Here is a 22686-nt window from a genome sequence, read left to right on the forward strand (position 1 = left end):
TAGCCAGAAGTCTAACACCAACGTGTCAGCGGGATCGCTTTCTTCTGGAGGCTCCACAGAATCTGTTCTATGCCTTCTTCTAGCTTCCTGTGCATCCAGCAATCCTAGCCATCCCCAAACTTGTAAATGAATTACTTCAATTTCTACCTTAGGGCTTACGCTAAATCCATGTGATCTCATTGCAAAATCCTTAATTACATCTGCAAAGACCCTATTTCCAAATAAGGTCATATTGATAGATAGTGTTTAGGATTTAAACCTAACTTTTATTAAACTTTTAAAAATTTATTCTTGAGAGAGAGAGAGAGAGAGAGAGAGACGGCAGGGGCAGAGAGAGAGGGAGAGAGAGAATCCCAAGCAGGCTCCACACTGCCAGCACAGAGCCTGATGTGGGACTCAAACTCATGAACTGTGAGATAGTGACCTTAGCCAAAATCAAGAGTCAGACGCTTAACTGACTGAGCCATTCAGGTGCCCCTAGACACATCTTTTAGAGGTCACCCTTCAACCCATGACAGTGTGTGCATGTGCTTTTATTTTTCCTGTTATGGCCAAGAAATTACAAGTCATCAAAGTTCTTTCTCACTTTTAGATATTTTCAAATATATATCAAAGAACAATATTTAATGCTTATAAAGCATTTTTCATCAGCATTATCACAATACTAAGCATTATCACACTATCATTAGAAAGACTAACATGAATTATTTTCATTTTCATTTTGAGATAGAATGAATCATATATAGAGAATCTATCCTAAGTGTTAATCACAAGGGGAAAAAATAAAAAGGGAATATTGTTATTATTGCTGAAGTGTTTCTCAGTGTTTATATTATTTTTGGAAAATGTAGAGGAAATTTCTTCTTTATCGTGGTTGGTAGCAGTTGTAATAAACCTGAACCGGAATCCGTTAGTATAATCTACTCTCTGTGAGTAAGTAAAAATGTTTTGGAAGCTGCAAATATTTCTGTTGGTGCTCCAGCTCTGGCTTAGTAAATAATAATGATCACTACTGTGAGTTAATCAACTTTGCTCCCTGTGTTGTCCATGTAAATCCATACTCACTTAGCACTTGTACTGTGACAAACGGGCAGGTGGTTAAAATAGAGCCATTCTATAAGTGATCAATAAGCATATCTTTTGATAGATGGCACAAAAGTTCAATAGCGTTATGCCCGAAATTGGTATAATATCAGGCAAACAATATGAGCATGATAGGAAGATTACTATTGGCAGAAATGGGGGGGGAATACCAATCATACTGGAAAGAAAAACAGTTAAATTAAATCAAGTCACCTTCAAAAGCATGCTTTTGTAAAAATTAAAATACCTTAAAAAATACTATTGACTACTCGCCTCTACACATGGCTGTAATATATATATATATATATATATATATATATATATATATATATATTTTTTTTTTTTTTTTTTTTAAATTTAAATGTCAGGAAAAAGCCAAAAGCGTCAGGAAAAAGAAAAGAAGCATAAGATTGTTTCTGAATTTTATATTAGAATATAAAATCGTTAATGTATTTAGATTAGAAACTAAATATGATGATAAGAAAATGAATAGAAATACGCACTTAATGAAGTTATATTAGCTCTTGAGGCAATTAAAGTTCCTGCTACACCAAAAAGTAAATTAAAAAAATACATCTAGATTAGTGAGTCCCTCAAGTAGGTAGGTCATTTAGTCGAATATTTTTCCCATGATGGACTGAACTCAACTAGCACGTACTGAATTCTCCAAATGGCCAGGAGAGGTGGTACTTTCAGTGTGATTCCAGAGAAACTTAGGAAAAGATAGATAATAAGGCCCTTGTTTCTATATAGGTGTAGCCACTACTTAATATATGACCTCTACTTATACAAATGACAAATCAGATAGGATTGCTGGTTATGAAGAAGATTTCTAGTTTGACAAAGGAATTCACACTTGTATTAATTCAGATAGCAGGCACACTTCCTACATTTCATATATGATTTTTCTTCTATGCAGCTTTTCCAGAACATTTTTGTTTGGTAACACACTCTAATTTTAGAAGAGAGAATTCCTAAAGTTTTGATGAAAGTGCATAATCAATTAACTGGGATTTTTGCTCTCCTCAGCAAATATAAACACAACAAACATGATTAACTGAAAAAAAAAATTGCAAGATTTCTAAGGGTGTCCTTGGGTCAGTACATACTCTGCCTAAACAGCTAAACTTTTGGAAAGTACCAAGATTTTAATCTTGAGAAACAATGTTGAAGAAGAAGGCCATTCTCGTACACTGTGTCTTTTGTTTAACATCTCTTTTCTCCTTTTGCCAGAGGAATGTGTGTTTTTCCTGTAGGCCTCAGGTCAGCTGTCACTCTGCCAGAATGTCAGTCTCACTGACAGGTCAAATTGTCCTTTTCTTATAAATCTCCCTTCTGGCTTCTCAATACAGTTAAAATCTTATAGTGTTTCTTATGACATCCGATTAGTCACACTCTACTCCACTGGGCTATAAGCTCCAGGAAGGCAGAAACCGTTTCCTTTGGTTCATCATTGGATCTCTGGGGTCTTTCAGAATGATGCCTGAGATGCTCAAGATATATGTGGTACTTGAGTCAAGTACTGTAAGAGTCTGAATTAATACTGATTAAGAATACGTATCACTATGGAAGAACTATGCTATTACTACTTTATTTTAGGAATAAAGGTGAAAGTTAAAAACCAAGTCTGCTATCAACCAGATACACCGTTATCCAAATGTGGACCCAGGAACCTGGTCCTGTACCACTGCATCCATCATGATGAGTGACGTAGCATGTTAAATATGTTGTGAAGGATGGTGATGATTTTTATGGTAATTGTGAATTATTCCAGAGATTATGACCTGAGCCGAAGTCGGACGCTTAACTGACCGAGCCACCCAGGTGCCCCTGCTTTGAGTAAAATTTTAAATACACATGAGAAAATCATAAAATCTATTTTGAACTAAACTTATTTTATAAGGCAAAATAGAGTGCAAATAGTTGTATTTTTCAAGGAGAAATGAGTGAAAGTAAAATTAAGAATTATACAGGTTTCTGGGGACATTTATAAGAATAAATCCTACACATATTTTTGACTACCATTTTTACATATTTATATCTACAGATCTCCATCTTTAAATAGATTGTATTTATAATGAAAAAGATTAATAATAAATTTAAAAATATGAAAATTTTATTTCAGGAAATAAAACAATTTTAGAATACACTGGAAATGTTAAGCTTCAAGGGCTACAACTCATGTCTGGATTTTACCCAGCTGCTGTTCAATATTGTGATTTCTCAATTCTTCACCTTGAACTCTTTCCCTACGTTATATTCTCTCCCTAGACAAATTAATATATCTCTCACTCTTGCCATTTCTACCCACATCCTAGTCCCATGGCCTTTAAAATGAAGTGTTCCTGTCTCTGCAGGTAAGACTTCTTAAAGAATATCTTTATTCATTATTCCTTTAAGGCTATAGGTAGTGTTACAGCAATTAAGTTCCACATTCTAAACTTTCATATAGATACTTCTCTTTTCATAAAAACCCTTCTTCCACTTTCCCTCATTTTCCAGGAGAAAGGCATATTTCTCATTCACTCATCTTGTATCTTCTGAGGATGCATTGTACTGCAATATCAAGTAAAAAGTCAAAATACTGATGTTGATATCTAGAAAATGACTTTTCAATTTTTGTTTTAATTCTTTGTTTCCACAAAATCTGAAGAAATGCCCAAGCAAATTGTCAGGTGATAATTTAAAAATTTTGGTGATCAATTCCTATGTAATTTTTGGCACAACACTCGGAAAGACAAAAGAAGTGTTACATTGCTATAATATAACACCTTCCATTCCTATCTATTTAGTTTTCTGTATAAAGTTTCTCAGTAATGGGGTGCCTAGGTGGCTCAGTTGGTTAAGGGTCCGACTTTGGCTCAGATCATGATCTCACAGTTCATGGGTTTGAGCCCCATGTTGGGCTCTGTGCTGACACCTCAGAGCCTGGAGCCTGTTTCAGATTCTGTCTCCCTCTCTCTCTGCCCCTCCCCCACTTGTGTGTGCGCGGTCTCTCTCTCTCTCTCTCTCAAAATAAATAAAACATATAAAAAAAGTTTTTAAGTTTCTACTTTAACATAAAACATGGTGATACTTTTCTTATTCTAGCAGTGAGTAATATTTGTCTGTGAATATATAAACTGGGAAATAAAAAGGCCAATCTCAAATTTTACATCTTTAACAATTTTTATTTTTATGTTAGGAGATTATTTATCAAAGTTTGCCATGTGTTTATGTTGATCAATCATATACAAGTAACCATTATAATGAAAACTCAATTTAGAAAAAAAATTAACACAGGATTTTATGACATGAAAAAACTACGTGTATGTGTGTGTCTGTATGTGTGATATGTGTTTCTTGTTGCAGAAAAGTATGATAGGGTGATCCAAAAGGATTTTCTAGCAAAAATATCCTATATTAGAATACAATTTGGTGAGAAAAGAATAATATAAAATGTGTGGCTATTAAGTAAGAACATAAATCATATTTTTAAATGGCTAATGGTAGGTATAAAATAGCTAGGGTGTTTCAACTCCATTGGATACATTCAGAGTTTTGAAAGAATTTTGTTGAAAAATGTCTATTTACACTATACTGAAAGGTAAATCCTTGCAATTACTTTCACATATGGTGGAGAGTTTTTGATGTAGACTTAAAAATGTTATCTCTGGCAATTCATATGAGTAAACGTTTGAGCTCTATTGGATTATTCTGGTGAATTGTCATGAATGCCTTCCTTTTTCCCCCTTTATATCCAAGCAATCATTAACTCCTCTCAGTCTTCCTTCCTCAGTCAAATATATCCATGTGGCTTCATTTCCACCACTAGCTCTCAGGGCTGCAAGTTTTCCCTGTCTCTCTGATCTAGTCAAATCCCCTATGACAGTCTCTCAGAACAGCACATGTTTCTTGGTTGCGCTTCTCTGAGTTTCATTTTTAGTTTTGTGTGATTACTCTGAACAATCCCTGTCTCCCTCCTACACTCTCTCCCTGCCCCCACCACAAACCTTTGGGGTATGTCAGGGCATGAACCACATATTCCCAGTGCCAGGTAAGTAATGGTGCCGGCATTAGCTGAATGAAGGAACTTTGCCTTCCCACTGTCTAGCATCTAGCACAGTTCCAACACAGAGTAGCTGCTCGATAGATACTTACCGAACACATGAATAACTGAAGACATACCCTTTAAGCTTTATAATAATCAAATAAGTATATACTAATAAACAAAGGAGAACCAGAAGTTGACAAATCATAAGGAAGATGTATGATTTTATGTTCATGCACAGTAAGTATTAAATTTTGGACTGTTATATCTGATGTAAGCACTGATGATTTGGGGGCACTGCCCTTGCTTTAGAAACAAGGTTGAGACTTGGAGTAAACACTGACTCCTCTAAAGCCACAGCTGTCTAATGACAAACCAGGAGCAAACCGGATTCCTCACCTCTGCCCCCCACCCCCCTGCCCAAGGTTTGGGCAGCCCTGTCCTTTGCATTACTCTGTACAGACTCCCTGCTGGGTTCACCTGTCTGCAAAATGCTTGTGCTGGTAACTGAGCACTAAAATGGCAGGTCTGGCTGGTATAACTTTGGCTTATGAAAACTTATCACAGGACAGTTTATAGTAAGAAGAATACAAAAAACATCATAAAGAACAAAGGGAATAGGACCATAATAACTTGGGAACATGGACAATAAGTTAGGATCTATGTTTTTAGGGGAAGAAAACATGAAGTTTCTGAACCAGACACACAGACCGTAGCAAAAAGAGCCTTTTGTCTGTCCCCCTTTGTGTTCTCACATAAGAAAAGTGAACATTGATGGACAGAGGGAGACACAATGGAAAGGACCTTAACTGGAGCTCTTTTCCTGTGAGATACAATGAGCTATGCCTGATGGAGGGACATGAGCAGCCAATTAAAGGGAGGGTGTACAAAGAAACATTTACCTAGAGGCCAAGCCAGGCAGTATTTCTTAAAGCAAGAGAAAAACGGCAAACGTACCCATTCTCTTAATTGAAGATCTCTATGGTAATATTTTGTTCCGTATTTTATGTTACAGGTCACATGCTTAAAACCCCAAAACTTACAGAGAAGATCTGATATTGAAGCATTCTATACCACTCTATTCTATACCTATTCCTACCTTCCCCATTGAAAACTAACACCACCAGGTTAGCCACTGTGTGGCTCAGTCCGTGGTTAAGCAGCCAACTCTTGATTTCAGCTCAGGTCATGATCTCATGGTTGGTGGGATCAAGCCCCATGTCAGGTTCCATGCTGACGGTTCGGAGCCCGCTTGGGATTCTTTCTCCCTGCCTCTCCCCGACTTGTGCACATGTGCATGTTGTCTCTCTCTCCCTCTCTTTCTCTCTCAAAATAAATAAACTTAAAAAAAGAAATAAAACTCATACATCTATTACACAGGGTATGGTCAAAACAAATAGAGGGCAACTCCAAAGATGATTCATGTTTAATGATTTCCTATAAAAACTAATTAATAAACAGACATTCTTTCATATAATTCTCATGACTTGTTTGGTTACTAATATTATTGTCATTTTTCAGATGATGAAACCAAGTGATTTTCCTCAGGTCGTTCCGTGGCACAGCTGAAATTTGATCACTGGTGTCTTTGACTTTGAAGACAGTAGCCTTTCCCTATACCTGTAGTTCCCAAAGCATAGTCCCCAGGCCAGCTGATTCAGCATCAGCATCATACTGAAACTTGTTATGGATACAAATGGTTGGGCCCCATTCAACCTACTGAATCAGAACTCTGGGGGTGGGGCCCAGCAAACTGTTTCACAGCTCTTCCCAATGATCCTTATACATGACCAGATTTGAGAACCACAGGCTGATTCCTGAGCACTACCTACATAAAACTGTTGCTTATACTCATTATAGAGAGTCCTCGAGTTCTGTTGGATTGTCTTTTTTTTACCCTTTCTTTGTTTTTTAATCCTTTTTTGAACATATATTACTGATATACGGTAATTTGATATACCACGACACAATCACATGCAGTCTGGGAGTGGAGACCCAGATCCACTACCTATTGTTATATAATCTTGGCAAGTTGTACAGCCTGTGTGAGTTTTAGATTTGTTTTCTATAAATATGAAATAAAAAGGAGATCATGCACAAAAAACAGTTAGTCCAACACCTGAAATGTACTAACCACTCAATAAACAACTATACTTTTCATTATAATCATCATCATTAAAGACAATAGTATCAGTAACATAATGAATTGCATGAGTAGTGAAGTTTATGTATTATGTATGTTCCAAAGCACCAGAGAAGTTCCTCTACTTTATAATTTTTATTATGGAATGGCCTTAACTTTTCCATTTCAAAATAAATGTCCAATTCATTTCAATTCAATATACATTTTTGATAGCCCATAATATATAAGGTATTCCACAGTTTCAGGATATTTTTAAATTTTTATTTATTTATTTTGAGAGAGAGAGAATACAAGTGGAGCAGGGACAGAGAGAGAGGAAGAGAGAGGATCCCAGGCAGGCTCCGCACCATTAGCACAGAGCCTGAAGCAGGGCTCCATCTCATGAACCATGAGAAATCAAGCTGAAATCAAGCTGAGTCAGACTTTTAACCCACTGAGTCACCTATGTACTCCCAAGATATTTTTTAAGTAAAGTGATGATACCAGTTATCAATTGAGATGTTAGGGAATGAATATCACTATTTATTGAATACTTTTTAAAATTCAATACTTGGGGCACCTGGGTGACTTAGTCGGTTGAGCATCTGACTCTTGATTTTGTCTCAGGTCCTGATCCCAGGATTGTAAGATGGAGCCCTGTGTAAGACGCCCCGTTGAGCGTGGAGCCTGCTTAAGATTCTCTCTCTCTCTCTCTCTCTCTCTCTCTCTCTCTCTCCCTCCCTCCCTCTGCCCCTGGCCCTCACCCTACCCCTGAAATGAAATGAAATACTTTAAATTTTTACTCTGTATTGGCTTAAAGCTTTAAATATTACTTTTTGACATTATTTGAAAAATAACACTTTTTTCCAAAATTAAGAGGTTGTGTTATTGTGGATACACACTTAATTTAAGGTTAAATTTTTTATTAAATGAAACCCCATATTACCATATTGTCATCTCTGTATGGTTAAACTGTACAATCCCAATAGTGTTTTACTACAGAAATTTTAAATAATAATTCACCTGCAGTAATAATATAATCCCTATATTTTACTCAGTGAAGCTTATGCCAACTATTTCTTGTTTATTTGTACCAATCAGTGAAAGAAACCAATTTCTGTCCTTTTCATTATGTTTTTTATACATAACAAGGCTATCATCTTGTCTTTTTTTTTTCAGAGTGCAATTTTCAGGTCTCACAACCTCCTCTTGCAGCTCGTGTTTTCAAGATCTTTTTATCATTTGTATTGTTCTCTACTGAATGGTTGGCAATTTGTCTCTTTTCTGAAATGTGGTGTTCTGCTGAACTCAGTGCCCAAATCACAGCCTAACAAGACCTGAATGTAGCTCATCCATTTTTATGCATGACATCACCATTACAATTCAACACACTGGAGCATTTGAATATATTAACAGGGACCAGAATGTCGACTCATTCAATTTATCATTCACTGTAATTCTTGAATTTTTCTCTCTCTCTCTGCTGCTACCATCCTCTAGCTTTTCAATGCACATTTTGGTTCCATTACCTTTCCCTGCACCAACTTTCAAATCCATTCTATTTTCTTAAATCCAATGTCACTGACTTGACCTACCTCCCCAGCATATCAAGATGAGGTCGTAAAGTAGCACAGCACCCCAGATTTGCAATCTCTGCTAATTCCATGACTCAGTGTCCTTTCGGCTTATTAGCATAAATACACAGCATCTCCCAGGGCTTTTTTTAAAGATGGTTTTTAATGTTCCCATTAAACACAAACAAGGAAACAAACAAAACTGCCTGGTGTATTACTTCAGGAACATTTAAAAAGAAACCTTGTCTTCTTCATTGATTCAATTTAAGAAAGTTAAATTCAGCATCAACTACAGGATTACACTATTGTTTTAATATTCAGCTGTCATCAAAAAAAAAAATACAGATTAAATCTCTGATCTTCACACACAGGTGAGTACCAGCCAGCCTTACTGCAGGAGGTCACTTATGTATGTAGTGACATGTCATATGGCTGGCTGAGCAAATCTTAGTAAACGCAGAGTTAGTTCCACTTAGTATGTTTACTTACCCAGCTGTAGAAGAAAGCAAAGCAGAGAATATAAAAATGATGAAGGAAATAACAAAAGAACCATAAAGTATTAGACCCCAATTTAATTATTTTACCATAAATAAATGGCACAGTTATCAAAACTGAAATGAGCTGACAACTTCCATGTAAACTTTCATTTATAAGGGAATTTTGGGAGTGATGGATTGTTCAAATTCACAAGTCAAAACGTGTTGCACTCATTAAACTAGGCATCAGTCCATGTGCCTTCCTTCTGCTTGGGATCCCCGTCTACCCACCGTAGGGACTCGGGCACTTGCCCCTGCCTCCAGCCTGCCCTTGTCCATCCATCAGGATCCTGCTCACTCCTCAGGAGGGTGAATGTGATTCTTCCAAGGCAGCAATCCTCCTTTCTTGGTGTTCACACCCTGTCCTAGCTCTTGCTTCAAAGAACAATTATCTGTTTATAGAGCTGTACTTTCTCCTGATTTTAAGCTCTCCCTCTTCTCTTTGCTTTCTGCCACAAGCTGGTATTGAGAGTTGCTCAGTAAAATTTTGCTAAATAGATGAACTATTAAAAAAAATAGCATTTTCTCAATAGCTGTAGTTTTAAATGTACTAAGTGGGGTGCCTGGGTGGCTCAGTCAGTTGGACATCCAACTTCAGCTCGGGTCATAATCTCATGGTCCGTGAGTTTGAGCCCTGCATTGGGCTCTGTGCTGTCAGCCTGGAGCCTGGAACTCGCTTCGGATTCTGTGTCTCCCTCTCTCTCTGTGCCCCCCAACTTATGCTTGCTCTCTGTCTCTCAGAAATGAATAAATGTTAAAAAAAATTGAAAGGTACTAAGTAATAGTAGGCTTAAATACTCTCTATAGAAATGACATTAATGCAATGGTGAATGTGTTATTTTAATAAAATGTTAAGAATACATTTTAACTTGGGTAAATTCATTAAAGGGTTAACAAACAAATATTGGGTCTGAGAAAAGGCATGTGTAGCAAAATGAAACAAATAAACAAATGAATAATCAAAAAATGGAAGAAAATAGAGACCACAATATTTAAATAATACCTTTCAACTTTTCTTCTCATATGTATTTACGATTATGTATCTTATTATGGATGTATTGATTTTGGATAAATTTTTATGTGTTTGTCATTCAACTATATGCGGTAGAATTAAAGAAGGTAGTAGAAAAAAAAGGAAAAAAAAGTTTCCATTTTACTATTTTCAAGTTTAATAGTTTTCAGAAGACTTCACAAAAAGGATAATCATTAGTAAAAGTTAATAAATGAAAATGTTTTTGTTCTAGAGAAGACTGGTGACAGATTTAATCACTGTCAAGTACATGATGGATCAATTGAAAGATGATAGTGATAAAATATTTTCCTTCTTGGCTCAGGGTAAGACCAGAAACAGTTCACTTAAAGAGCAAAAAAGACCATGATAAAGAAGGTGAGATAGTAGGACTAATTACTCAGTAGTGCAGTGAAAGATTTCTTGCACAGATTTTTAAAGTAGGATAGCTATGCTCTGATCTGGAGTCAGTTAGATACTACATTTAAACCTAGGTCACTTTCGACAAGACAAAAACCAATTTGTTTCCTAAGCAGATTATACTCTCTGTGGTTCTCTATGCTCACCTAGACCAAGTCCCTTTCTCTGTTCCCATGGAGTCATCTCAGACACTCAGATCAGGGACAAGCCCATCGTGGCTTGCAAAATAGAACCACCTGAATAAAACTCTCCCCTAGCTTCCACCCCTCTGAGCTCACTCTCCTTAACACAGGGGCCAAATACTGGGAAAGAGCGATTATAAATTGCCCAAAGTGTAATAAGAAATGGAACATCAACGTCCTTGGAAATATAAAGACACATAAGAAGGGTTAAAAACTGTAGTGAAAAGATCATGATCCTCAATTTTTTATGCTTAATATTCTTTTCATTAACATTAACAAGTGACATTTGGAATAGTATTTTTTTTTATCAAAGGCAGTTCTATCAAACAATTTTAACATCACATTATGTACTAAAATCCTATATTGTGAAATTCCAAGATAAGATACAGGTTTGAGGTTTCTGTCAAGGGTCACTAAAAGAGTAAAGATCTTTTTTATAACCTTTTTGGTTTTAGTTTTTAATATTAACGTTTGTTATGCTACTTCACTTACATCATATGCTCACAGTGTTTTATGAATAAATACCGCAACCTTTGTAAAGAACCTTAGAATTTGGCCTAAATAAAATTATTTTGTTCTCACGGAATAGCAAAGCTATCCAAATTCAAAATAAGCTGACACCTTATCTATGAGAATAAGGGCCTACATTAAGAAAGTTAGTTTAAAACTCTACAAAATGTTTCAAAAATAAGTGTATTGTCACTTTTGTGCTGTTACCTTGTAAGCTGTGAACCTGAAACACGGCTTTGCAGGGTTTTTCCTTGTCTTGTTTTTCTCCAGTTGATAAAAGCAATGTATCAACCGAGAATCTGAGAGCAGTATTAAATCATATCAGAAATATAGGATTTGGTTCAATTTACCTGTTCCTGTTGCTGGAAATCCAATCTGAAATAAGTGTTGATGCCTGCTGATGACAGTGCTTGTTGCCAAAACTGCATGCCAGCATTATAACTTCTCGACGTAGCTCTCTAGGTACCATCAAAGGGAAAAACAATTAAAATGCAGTGTTATTATCCGGAGAGAAAGGATAACTTATTACATAAACCATAGAGAAGTAAATAATCAGCACAAAAATAATTTTCAGATACAGAAATCCTATTTTGCTAAGGAAGAGATGGTTAGGCAGAGTAGAAGTTATGCATACTAAAAAGTCTTCTCTGGAAACAATAATACAGTGAGGGGCACGGGTTCGAATCTCCCCTTTACTAATAAAGGATGATCGTATATTAAAACACGACAAAGACATGCTTTTGTTCTCAGTGCCAGGTAGTGGAAACTGTGCACTGATGAGTACATCAGCAGGCCTCCCAGTAAAGGGAAATGACAGATGCAGAATGAGAGACAGATCATCTCATGCTGCTGAAGTCACCATGGTACTACAAGTATGCTATTGTACAGCTCTGGGGGAAAAGAAGCGAGTAAGAAAATAAAACAGTACTCATGTTGGTAGGATGCTTGAACAAGAGATCCATTAAAATTGTTTTTTGGCCATCCAAGCTTGATGTATGTTGCTGCAACTTGCTTTAAAATATATTCCTAAATGGGGGTTAGAGGACATGAAGATAATGTCAGTCTCAAACGTCTCCATGCTGATAATTAAAATTATATAATAAGATTAAAATATTTTCTAAAGAAGCCTTCTTTAAAATATCAGTAAAATAATGGGCATGATAAATGCTCTACTTTTATTCAGCTTAGTATTTCAAATATAGAAAATAAGGATAAAATACAATCGCAATGGTGGAAGACTACTCCTTATTTCCTATTGAATGATTAAGTAATTTGCACTATTAAATATTTTAGATGACAATTTTTATAGCACAACAAGGAAACTGAGGAATATTGATAATGTCATCCATGCACGCACATGCGCAAATGTGGGTAGATACAGTTTATGAAAATAAGCACCAAACTTTTATGCATTTCATGTCAACAGAGCACATCGAATGCAAAACAATTAGGTAAGCACAGCCAATAGCCTGGCATTGTTGAACCTGACATACTCAGAACGCTCTGCAGTAAAAAATATGGCATTTCAAAGTCAACAATCCATTGAGCTAATGATATATTTAAATATTAGAGAGCAATGTAAAATATGCTCTCCTCACTTTAATGTGGTCCTTGAATTTTGTCAAAGGAATGAAAGCACTGAAATTACAGTAAAAGCAATTCTCAACTTTTACTGAAATTGAGGTGTCTGACATGAAATATTATTCCAAAGTACAAATATACACAAAAATGTATTTTACTTTTATGGAAGTTTAACATTGCAGTGTCTCTGTGTTGAGAGCAAAGAGAAGTGTAATAAGTCTTTCTCTAGCAGATAAAAGTTATACTGTAGCTGTAAAGACACATTTTGTTTTGCATGTGTGTTGTAAGGGATTAGACAAAACTAATAACAATGAACAGGCAAGCCAGGATTATTTCAATTAAAAAAAATATTAGAACAGAGGCATTTTCATGCAGACTTAGAAGAAGAAAACAAGAAGCAACTCTGATAGCCATCAGGCAATTTACAGAGTGCTAATAAACAGATTTCATGCCATGGCAATCTAGTCTCGAGTCATTCCAAACGTGTAGGCTAATCAGCAGAGCCAGCGTGTCATAAAAAATGGGATGATTTTACAAAACACAGGGCAGGCTGCTAAGATAACTGAAGGAAACCAAAGGGTGCTCAAAGATGATAGGAGGCACAGAGACACAGTCTCATATGCAAAGGCTCGCTGTGATAAGAAATTTAGGAACCAAAAACTCATTAGCCATAGTTAATCCTAATCTTATTCAAAATGGTTATTAAAGCAGATTAGGTGGTGTCTACAGTGCAGTTTGCATTTATCAGGCTGCAGCTTAGGAAATCTGGTCAGGTAACATTTTGGAATGTTTGTCATGTCTTCATGTCTATTTGGATTATCTATTGTTTGCTCTCCTGTATCCCCTTGGACCCAATTATGAATGGGCTTTCGCCTCAATGTTGATCTTATCCTTGTTAATTAAGGAAGTGAATTGAATTCACTATGCCCTTTTGGATAAAAATAATGACTAAGAATCTTTACTGAAACTGTCTATATTCTGTTAAGATCTTTGGGATCCCTCTACCCAGGGTAAGTCCTTTGTGAACACAGAGCCCTTTAACTCTTGGAAAGTAAGTTAGAACTTTAAGGATTTGCCATGTATATTTGTTCTTTTTTTTTTAATATTTGTTCTTAAATTCTGAGTCATGTAAGCTTAATTGACACTTTTAGGCCAGAATAAAAAGTAGCTTGTATTAAATTTTTTCTTCAAGTAATTATCATCAGTGTTGCACGGAAAATCAGGACAAAAATGGTAACACAAATTCGAAGAAGGAACGCAAATGACTCAGGATCAGTTACATAAAGTAGATAATGAGACAACAGTTCATCATCTGAAAATAAGAAAGAAAAATATGTCTTTTTACATTGAAGACATTGTATTTCTCCATGCGGTCCAGTAATTTATCTAGAGGATAGAGAGCTCGGCTGGCAGCATGCCAAGGAAGAAAATCCTTCTCCTCAGACAGGTATCTGATAATCTCCAGGGGAATATGCTGAGGCAAAGAGCCAGCTCTGTACAGTGAAAAAGTTAAAGTTAATTATTTGCAGGAAATATACATGATGATGCAAAACTGAAGATTTCACTTATGCAAATAAAAGGCAGAAAGCAAGATTCATCACAGTATAAAGAAGCCATACCGAGGGCCATAAAAATAAAATTACTCACTTTTTAAATATAGTCCTACTTAGGATGCCATGTACCTTAATATATACAGAGTTAGAGAGTTAAAAATTTACATACACCAAAATATCAGAATGCATATTTTTTAAAAGGAAAGAATTCCGGAATTTAAATAGAATCAACTCTAGGTACTTTCCTTCACAGAAACTCTTCAGAGGCCATATGTAATTGAAAATAATTGATTACTGAAATGCAAATTCAGTTTCTCAATGCATTCTCTTTGCTCTTCATGTAGTTCTGTGTAATAATATTTAACACAGATTGTTTTCAAAAGAATAATCAAACTAAAGTGGCAAGTTACAGTTTTGACTATCTCTGTCATATTATGATATGAGCATTTTTCAAAAGAAATGGTTTCCATAACACCTATGAAAACTTCAGTTAGATTTTAATAGAGTCCAAATTCCAAAAAAGTTAAAAGACTCAACTCTCCCATTTATTATTTTTCCTTCAAAATATATTCTTTGTCACCTTGGGGACCCATGTCAGATTCTTCGGAGAATATGAAACTGGAGCTTTTTAAGATGATCTGAACACATGTTGCCTATATTTAAAGAGGGTATATCCAAAAAAAGGATCCCAAAAGAAGTGTATATCTCTACTCTCCAGGAGGTTGCATATAAAATCCTTGCAAATCAAAGCAATATAAATGACAATCCACAGTTCATTAAAAGATGGGCTCTCTTACCATTGATGTCCCTGATGCATACACATAGTTGCTGGATATTTTTTTTACATTAATAATCAATTGAATGGAAGCGTGCCTGGGTAGCTCAGTCAGTTAAGCCTCTGACTTTTGATGCTGCCTCAGGTCATGATCTCACGGTTTCCTGAGTTTGAGCCCCACATCAGGCTCTGTGCTGACAATGCAGAGCCTGCTTGGGATTCTCTCTCTCTCGCCCTCTCTCTGTCCCTCCCCCACTTGCGCCATCTCTGTTTCTCTCAAAATAATAAATAAACTTAAAAAAAAAAATCAACTGAATGCAGACTTTTACCACATGGACCAAGTAAATATGAAAGCAACCGAAGCCTGGTTATCTCCTTTATCTACATTTCACACCATTGTTCTTTTGTAGAATCACAAAATTAGATGGACCTTATTATTTGTGCTTGGTAGGAGGTGGACAGACAGGGAGCAAAGGCTTTTCTCATCTTCACTTCAAATAAATTTGCCAGATTTTCTAATTCTTACTCACTGTAACAAGCAAAAGTTACTCTATGGTAAACTTGCAGCCATGTTTATGATGTTCATAAGAAAAACCAATTGTGATTGGGTGGCTCAGTTGGTTGAGTGTCCAACTTTGGTTCAGGTCATGATCTCATCACCTGTGTCATCTCAGTCGGTGCTGACAGCTTAGAGCCTGAAGCTGCCTCAGATTCTGTGTCTCCCTCTCGCTCTGCCCATTCCCTGCTCTCTCCCTTTCTCTCTCTCTCTCAAAAATAAACAAACATTAAAAAAAAAAAAGATAAAAAACAAAAACCAATTCTGAAGACCGTGCTTCAGTTTTCTTTGAATTTAAAAAAAAAAAAAAAAGGATGTGTGTCACTCTAATGATTTGGGTTCACTCATGGTATAAGATCATCAACCACAGTTAATGTCTGATATAAACATGAATGGCGATAATAACAAATGCAACAATAACCTCAAATTTCCACATAATTTCAACATTTCCTGATGTTTGCATGATTTAGAGCACAGCTAGACTTGTGCCACTTTCTTTTACAGTTTCCATTTTATACATCCTTGAAGAAAGAGCATGAGATTAGGCTCTGGCAATGACAATTAAATAAGGAACTATCTTTTTTTGCTAGGGTGGCGTCTCAATAACACCATTAAATTTTGCTTTTAAGAGTTTGTTACCCACCAAAAAGGCAATATATTTTTTTTAAAAATAATGATTTGGCTTTCCTCCTTAAAGAAAACATACCTTCCAATATTTCAGATTTTGTCATTCATTTCCCCTGAACTTTTAATTTAAATATTTATTGGCATGGCGATAATAAATTTATAATCCAAATGTCACGAATTGTATAATTTTAGATTTGCAGCAGATTTATCTAGAAGCCATTATTTTTTGTTGAAGAAATAAGAAAAATAATGTAGTAATAAAAAACACCCTTTACTAAGCAGTGAACTTATTATGGATCTTCAAGTGAATTTGGAAAATCTGGAAAGGTGTTGGATTTATTTTATTGCCGATTTAAACATATTAGCCTTATGTCAGTTATAATTCATTGTGTTTTACTTCATCCCTGTAAATGGATGGACATTATTCAATGACGTATGCTTTGTAGAAAATATGACTACAAAGTAAAAAGATGACAAATAATGTTATGGAAGAGATGGGTTTGAGAAAGAGCCAGGAACCGCAAATGTTTCCTGTACAATTAGACAAACAAATTCATCTTGCCAAGTCTCATGTTCCTTACCTGTGCAATAAGGGTTGAACTAAGACATCTTTTTTATCACCCAAAACCTTTTATCCTAACCTACTTGTCTGCAATTTAAACTGCCAAAAAAACATTATAATAATATGGTCATACTTTATTTGTTTAAAATTTTGAAAAAATACTTTGTGATTTTATATTCCCCCTTCTTCACTTGTCTAATATGTATAAGTCTAAGAGGCAGGACTTGGATCTAAGTTTTAGAATATATCTGACATAGTATAAAGGAAATTAAAGCAAAGAAAGCCTGATAGAAGTTCCGAATAATGACAAGCCAAATAAAGTATTCATCATATAGAGAAATAGAGCAAATTCTGATTTGAGTCCTTATGGCAAAATTGCCAACTTCTCACCATGCTTTCCTTTACTTCCTAGGGTAGATTATAATCCCACTTTCTTGATAATTAGGTATGGTCATATGGTAACTAGCCAATAGAATATGACTATTCATCACTGCCAGGGTTAGCCCATAGACATCTCCCATGAGTTCCTCAATACTCTTTTCCCCTAAACTGAATCTTTCAGGGTGACCTTGGAACTCTTTTATTGAATGCGTCAGAAACCCACCTGGGTCTCTGGATGACTGCCTGCCCCGCTGCCAGTTCTCACACCAGTTCTGTTATGTAAGCAGGAAAAACACTTCTATTGTGTTTGACCCAAATACATGCTTGGGTCTATTTTTTAAAGCAGTTAACCTTCTCTAATGCAGCCCTCAAATAGAATAAGAAACAGATTACATTCAAATTGCTCTCATTTGTGTTGTTACAAACATATGTAAGTAATTACCTGCTACATAATTCAATACACTTACATTTAGCCTACTAGATCAAAATATGTAGCTACACTCAATTGGATAAGATGATCAGCTTCATTACAAAATTAAGACTTGTAAGAGATAATGTTGGTGAATAAGTTACCTAGTTTAGATACGTGTTTGTGTAATTGGCTGGTAATGATATCTGTGATTACTACTACTGATAATGCAATCAATATGGGGGAAGTGTGTGGAATCCAATGAATGGAACACTACATTAGCTCCAAGTAATCAGCCTAGTAGGGAGCACATTTAGGGTCCTCATGCTGAAATGCAGTTGCCCTAGATTTGCATCATCACAGAGAAAGGCTGTTAACAAAATAAGGGGAAAATAGCAAACCTAAAGAATATTTCATGTACAATTAATTTTGTTTTACTAATATTTTAGGAAGAGGTTGTAGATGAAATCTATCTTCTGTACTAGTGGGGTAAAGGTTGGCATAAGAAATAATTTAGAAATCAAAGAAAAGATAATGGGGAAATGAAACAAATGAGGAAAGTTAGAGAAATAGATAAAAATTGTCCATATGCACCTATATAGTTCCTCCACCCATTCCCCCTCCCTAAACACACACATACCCTCTTCTTCACTTTACTGGAGCTTGTGATGAAATATATCTTCAGGCATATAATAGAATACTTTTTATAAGAAGAAGATTAAAACCAGACTATATTACTAGATGTTGAAATGCACTGATCTTAGCTGGCTTTGTTTTCACCTAAGATACAAAGCTACTTTTTTTTTTAATATTTTTTTTAATGTTTATTTATTTTTGAGAGAAAGACAGGGCACAAGCAGGGGAGGGCAAGCGAGGGGGAGACACAGAATCTGAAGCAAGCTCCACGCTCTGGTTGTCAGCACAGAGCCCAAGGCAGGGCTTGAACCCACAAACCATGAGATCATGACCTGAGGCAAAGTCAGATGTCCAACCAAGTGAGCCACCCAGGTGCCCTCCAAAACTACTTTTTAAAAACAGCTCTGAATTCTGTGAATGCTAACTCTTAAACCTACTGAGATGGGTGGCCTGTACACAAATAACCTATTTTGTGAGTTTTCTTGAAAAGCACTTGGCTTCTGGGTGCTTGAAACTTGGGAAAAAATTAAAAGCACAAGCAGACTCTAGAGCATCATAGTCCAGATTTCACTAATTGAATACTCCTTTAAAACCAATTAATTGCCTACTCTATATTTCACATTTTGTACAGAAGACACTCTATCTCTCTTTTAGGGCACAGATTTTTTTTTTTTTTTAAGAGAGAGAAAACACGGGGTGGTGGGGGCAGGGAGGGGCAGAGGGAGAGACAGAATCCCAAGCAGGCTCCATGCTGACAGCATAGAGATCATGGGATCTTGGGACCCTGGGATCCCAGGACCCTGGGATTATGACCCAAGCTGCAATCAAGAACCTGATGCCTAACAGACTGAGCCATCCATGCATCCCTAGGGCATAGATTTTTAAAGCAGTTGCTAAAATGCTTAATTAAAACATTTACCATTGTATCTATTATTTTTCATTATTCATTATTAAAGACTTTAATGTGTTCTTTGTGGGAAGATTCCATGATGGAGACTGGAAACTCCAGCAGTTCTCAGAGTACCATAGAATGAAAAGAGAAATACACAGGGGAGGTATCTCTGTCAACCAACAGTCTATTTGGTCAGTTCACGGAGAAAATAAAGATATTATTCAGATACTGGAGAAATGTTATCTGCAGAGATGGAAAGGAAGTTACCTTACACAGCCCCATAAAATTAGAGCCTCAAAAAGTTGCACAATAGAGTTCTCTTAGCCCCTCCTCCTGTTTCTTCTCTTCCATGAAGACTTCTTCCACAACTGACTTAGGCACTTATTTCCTGGGCTCACATAACATCTCAGTAACACCTCTATTCATAATAATTATCATGATATTAATCATAATTTTATCATAATACTATCTTTCTCACTCACTGGACTTAGCTCTTTAAGGAAATGAAGCATGCTTTGCCTATCTTTGCATCACCAAAGATAGCCTAATGCAGAATTTAGTACAAAATAAGTACTCAATAAATGTTTTTATACTAAATTAAGTTATGGCAATAATGTCATTGTTCTTAAAAATGGGAGTATTTTACAAGTATATTAAAACTTAAACATGACCATAGATATTTATTAAATTAAGCATTTTCTAAAGTTAAAAGATACCAACATCATGGGAAAATTCTATTGGAGTGAAATTTATAGTATTTTTTGGTCATCTTGTTTATTAATGGTACATATGATAGAAGATAAGAAAGCCAATGCTATCTAGCTAAGTAGCTTTGAATAAGCTAGTCTATACCCAAGTAAAATAGCTTTTAGCCAGAGAGAAAGTGGAAGCATTATATAAACATCTCTGTCCTTTTTTTTTTTTCTGATTAGCAAATTACTTTCCTACTCTCCTAGAAGCAACAGTATTATTTTATACTATGTTTTCAAATAAATTGATGGTGGGAGCTTGAATTACTCGGTCGGTTAAGCATCCAACTCAATTTTTGCTCAGGTTATGATCTCACAGTTTCTGAGTTCGAGCTCTGCATTGGGTTCTGCACTGATGGCATGGAGTCTGCTTAGGATGCTCTCTCTCCCTCTCTCTCTGCCCCTCCCCCACTCATGCTCGTTCACTCTCTCTCAAAATAAGTAAATAAGCTCTAAAAAAAAAAAAACTAAAATAAAAGTAAATTGCTGGTGGGTTTGGAAATCTCTTTCTCCTAGGTAGTAATTTGACAAGGATGAACTACGTGATCTCTAGGGTTCCTTCTTCAGTAAAGATATGATTAAATCCAGAAATAATTTTTTGCTGCCTGCATAGTCCCACTACTACCACCAAACCAAGCTTTCCTATCTACACACACTTGTTTCTTTATTTCCAAGTATAATTTCTCAAGAAACGAGCCATCATCTAAATACAGGAATCCTCTGGACACTTAATAATGTTAAAAAACAGAGCCAATGTTTAGTTATTAAATGGAAGTTAATGATGTTAGCTATTCACCTGAAAAGAAAAAAAAAAAAAAACCCTAGGTTTATGGCCACAGTTAACTATTTTTTTTTAAAGAAAACTATCAACTAATTTTAAGTCATTGTATATTGTATATTGTATATTGTTTGAATTTCTGTGGTGTTGGTTATGATCTCTCCTCTTTCATTCATGATTGTATCTCTTTGGATCCTTTCTCTTTCTTTTTGGTAAGTCTGGCTAGCGGTTTACCAATTTTGTTTATTCTTTCAAAGAAACAGCATTTAGTTTCATTGATTTGTTCTACTGTTTTTGTTTGTTTCTATGTCATTTGTTTCTGGTCTAATCTTTATTATTTGCCTTTTTCTGCTGGCTGTAGGCTTTATATGCTGCTTCTTTTCTAGCTCCTTTATGTGTAAAGTTAGGTCGTATATTTGGGACCTTTCTTGTTTCCTGAGATAGGCCTGAATTGCAATGTACTCTACTCTTGTGTCTGCCGTTGCTGCATTCCAAAGGGTTTGAACTGTCATGTTTTCACTTTCATTTGCTTCCATGTATTTTTTTATTTCTTCTTTAATTTCCTGGTTAACCCATTTAGTCTTCAGTAAGATGTTCTTTAACCTCCGTGTGTTTGAGGGCTTTCCAAATTTTTTCTTGTGGTTGATTTCAAGTTTCATAGAGTTGTGATCTGAAAATATGCATGGTATGATCTCAATCTTTTTGTACCTTTTGAGGGCTGATTTGTGACCCAGTATGTGAGCTATTCTGAAAAATGTTCCATGTGCATGTGAAAAGAACATATATTCTGCTGCTTTAAGATGAAATGTTCTGAATATATTTGTTAAGTCCATTTGGTCCACTGTGTCATTCAAAGCCAAATTCCTAGAAACTCACAAACTACCCAAACTGAAACAGGAAGAAATAGAAAATTTGAACAGTCCCTTAAACAGCACAGAAATTGAATCAGTTATCAAAAATCTCCCAACAAACAAGAGTCCTGGGCCAGATGGTTTCCCAAGGGAATTCTAACAGATGTTTAAAGAAGAGTTAGTATCTATTCTTCTCAAACTGTTCCAAAAAATAGAAATGGAAGGAAAACTTCCAGACTCATTTTATAAAGCCAGGATTACCTTGATTCCAAAAACCAGACAAAGACCCCACTAACAAGGAGAATTATAGGCCAATATTCCTGATGAACTTGGATGCAAAATTCTCAACAAGATACTAGCAAATCAAATTCAACAGTACATTAAAAGAATTATTCACCGTGAGCAAGTAGGATTCATTCCTGGGCTGCAGGGCTGGTTCAAAATTTGCAAATCAATCAACGTGATACATCACATTAATAGAAGAAAGGATAAGAACCTGTCAATAGATGGAGAAAAAGCATATGACAAAATACAGCATCCTTTCTTAATAACAACCCTCAAGAAAGTTGGGATAGAAGGAACATACTTTAACATCATAAAAGCCATATATGAAATGCCTACACCTAATATCATCCTCAACGGGGAAAAATTGAGAGCTTTACCCCTGAGAACAGGAACATGACAGGGATGTCCACTTTCACCACTGTTATTCAACATAGTGTTGGAAGTCCTAGTCTCAGCAATCAGACAACACAAAGAAATAAAAGGCATGAAAACTGGCAAAGAAGTCAAACTCTCACTCTTCACCAATGACATGATACTCTACATGGAAAACCTGACAGACTCCACCAAAAATTGCTAGAGCTGATA

At 35.8% G+C, this 22686-nt stretch overlaps 1 protein-coding gene across 1 annotated transcript in view; it reads right to left on the minus strand.

The window, feature by feature from the left end:
- Positions 1-22686, minus strand: part of TRHDE (thyrotropin releasing hormone degrading enzyme) — a 396068-nt gene that overhangs the window by 26189 nt on the left and 347193 nt on the right. Inside the window, exons 13-15 of the mRNA XM_025926745.2 lie at positions 14393-14540; positions 12395-12492; positions 11817-11924 (exon numbers count right to left, since the gene is read on the minus strand). Coding sequence (XP_025782530.2) covers positions 11817-11924; positions 12395-12492; positions 14393-14540 — 354 coding nt within the window. The remainder of the gene's footprint in view (positions 1-11816; positions 11925-12394; positions 12493-14392; positions 14541-22686) is intronic.

The sequence above is a fragment of the Puma concolor genome, chromosome B4, assembly GCF_028749965.1.
Source record: "Puma concolor isolate L17-30 chromosome B4, mPumCon1.1.hap2, whole genome shotgun sequence".
Classification (NCBI taxonomy): Eukaryota; Metazoa; Chordata; class Mammalia; order Carnivora; family Felidae; genus Puma; species Puma concolor.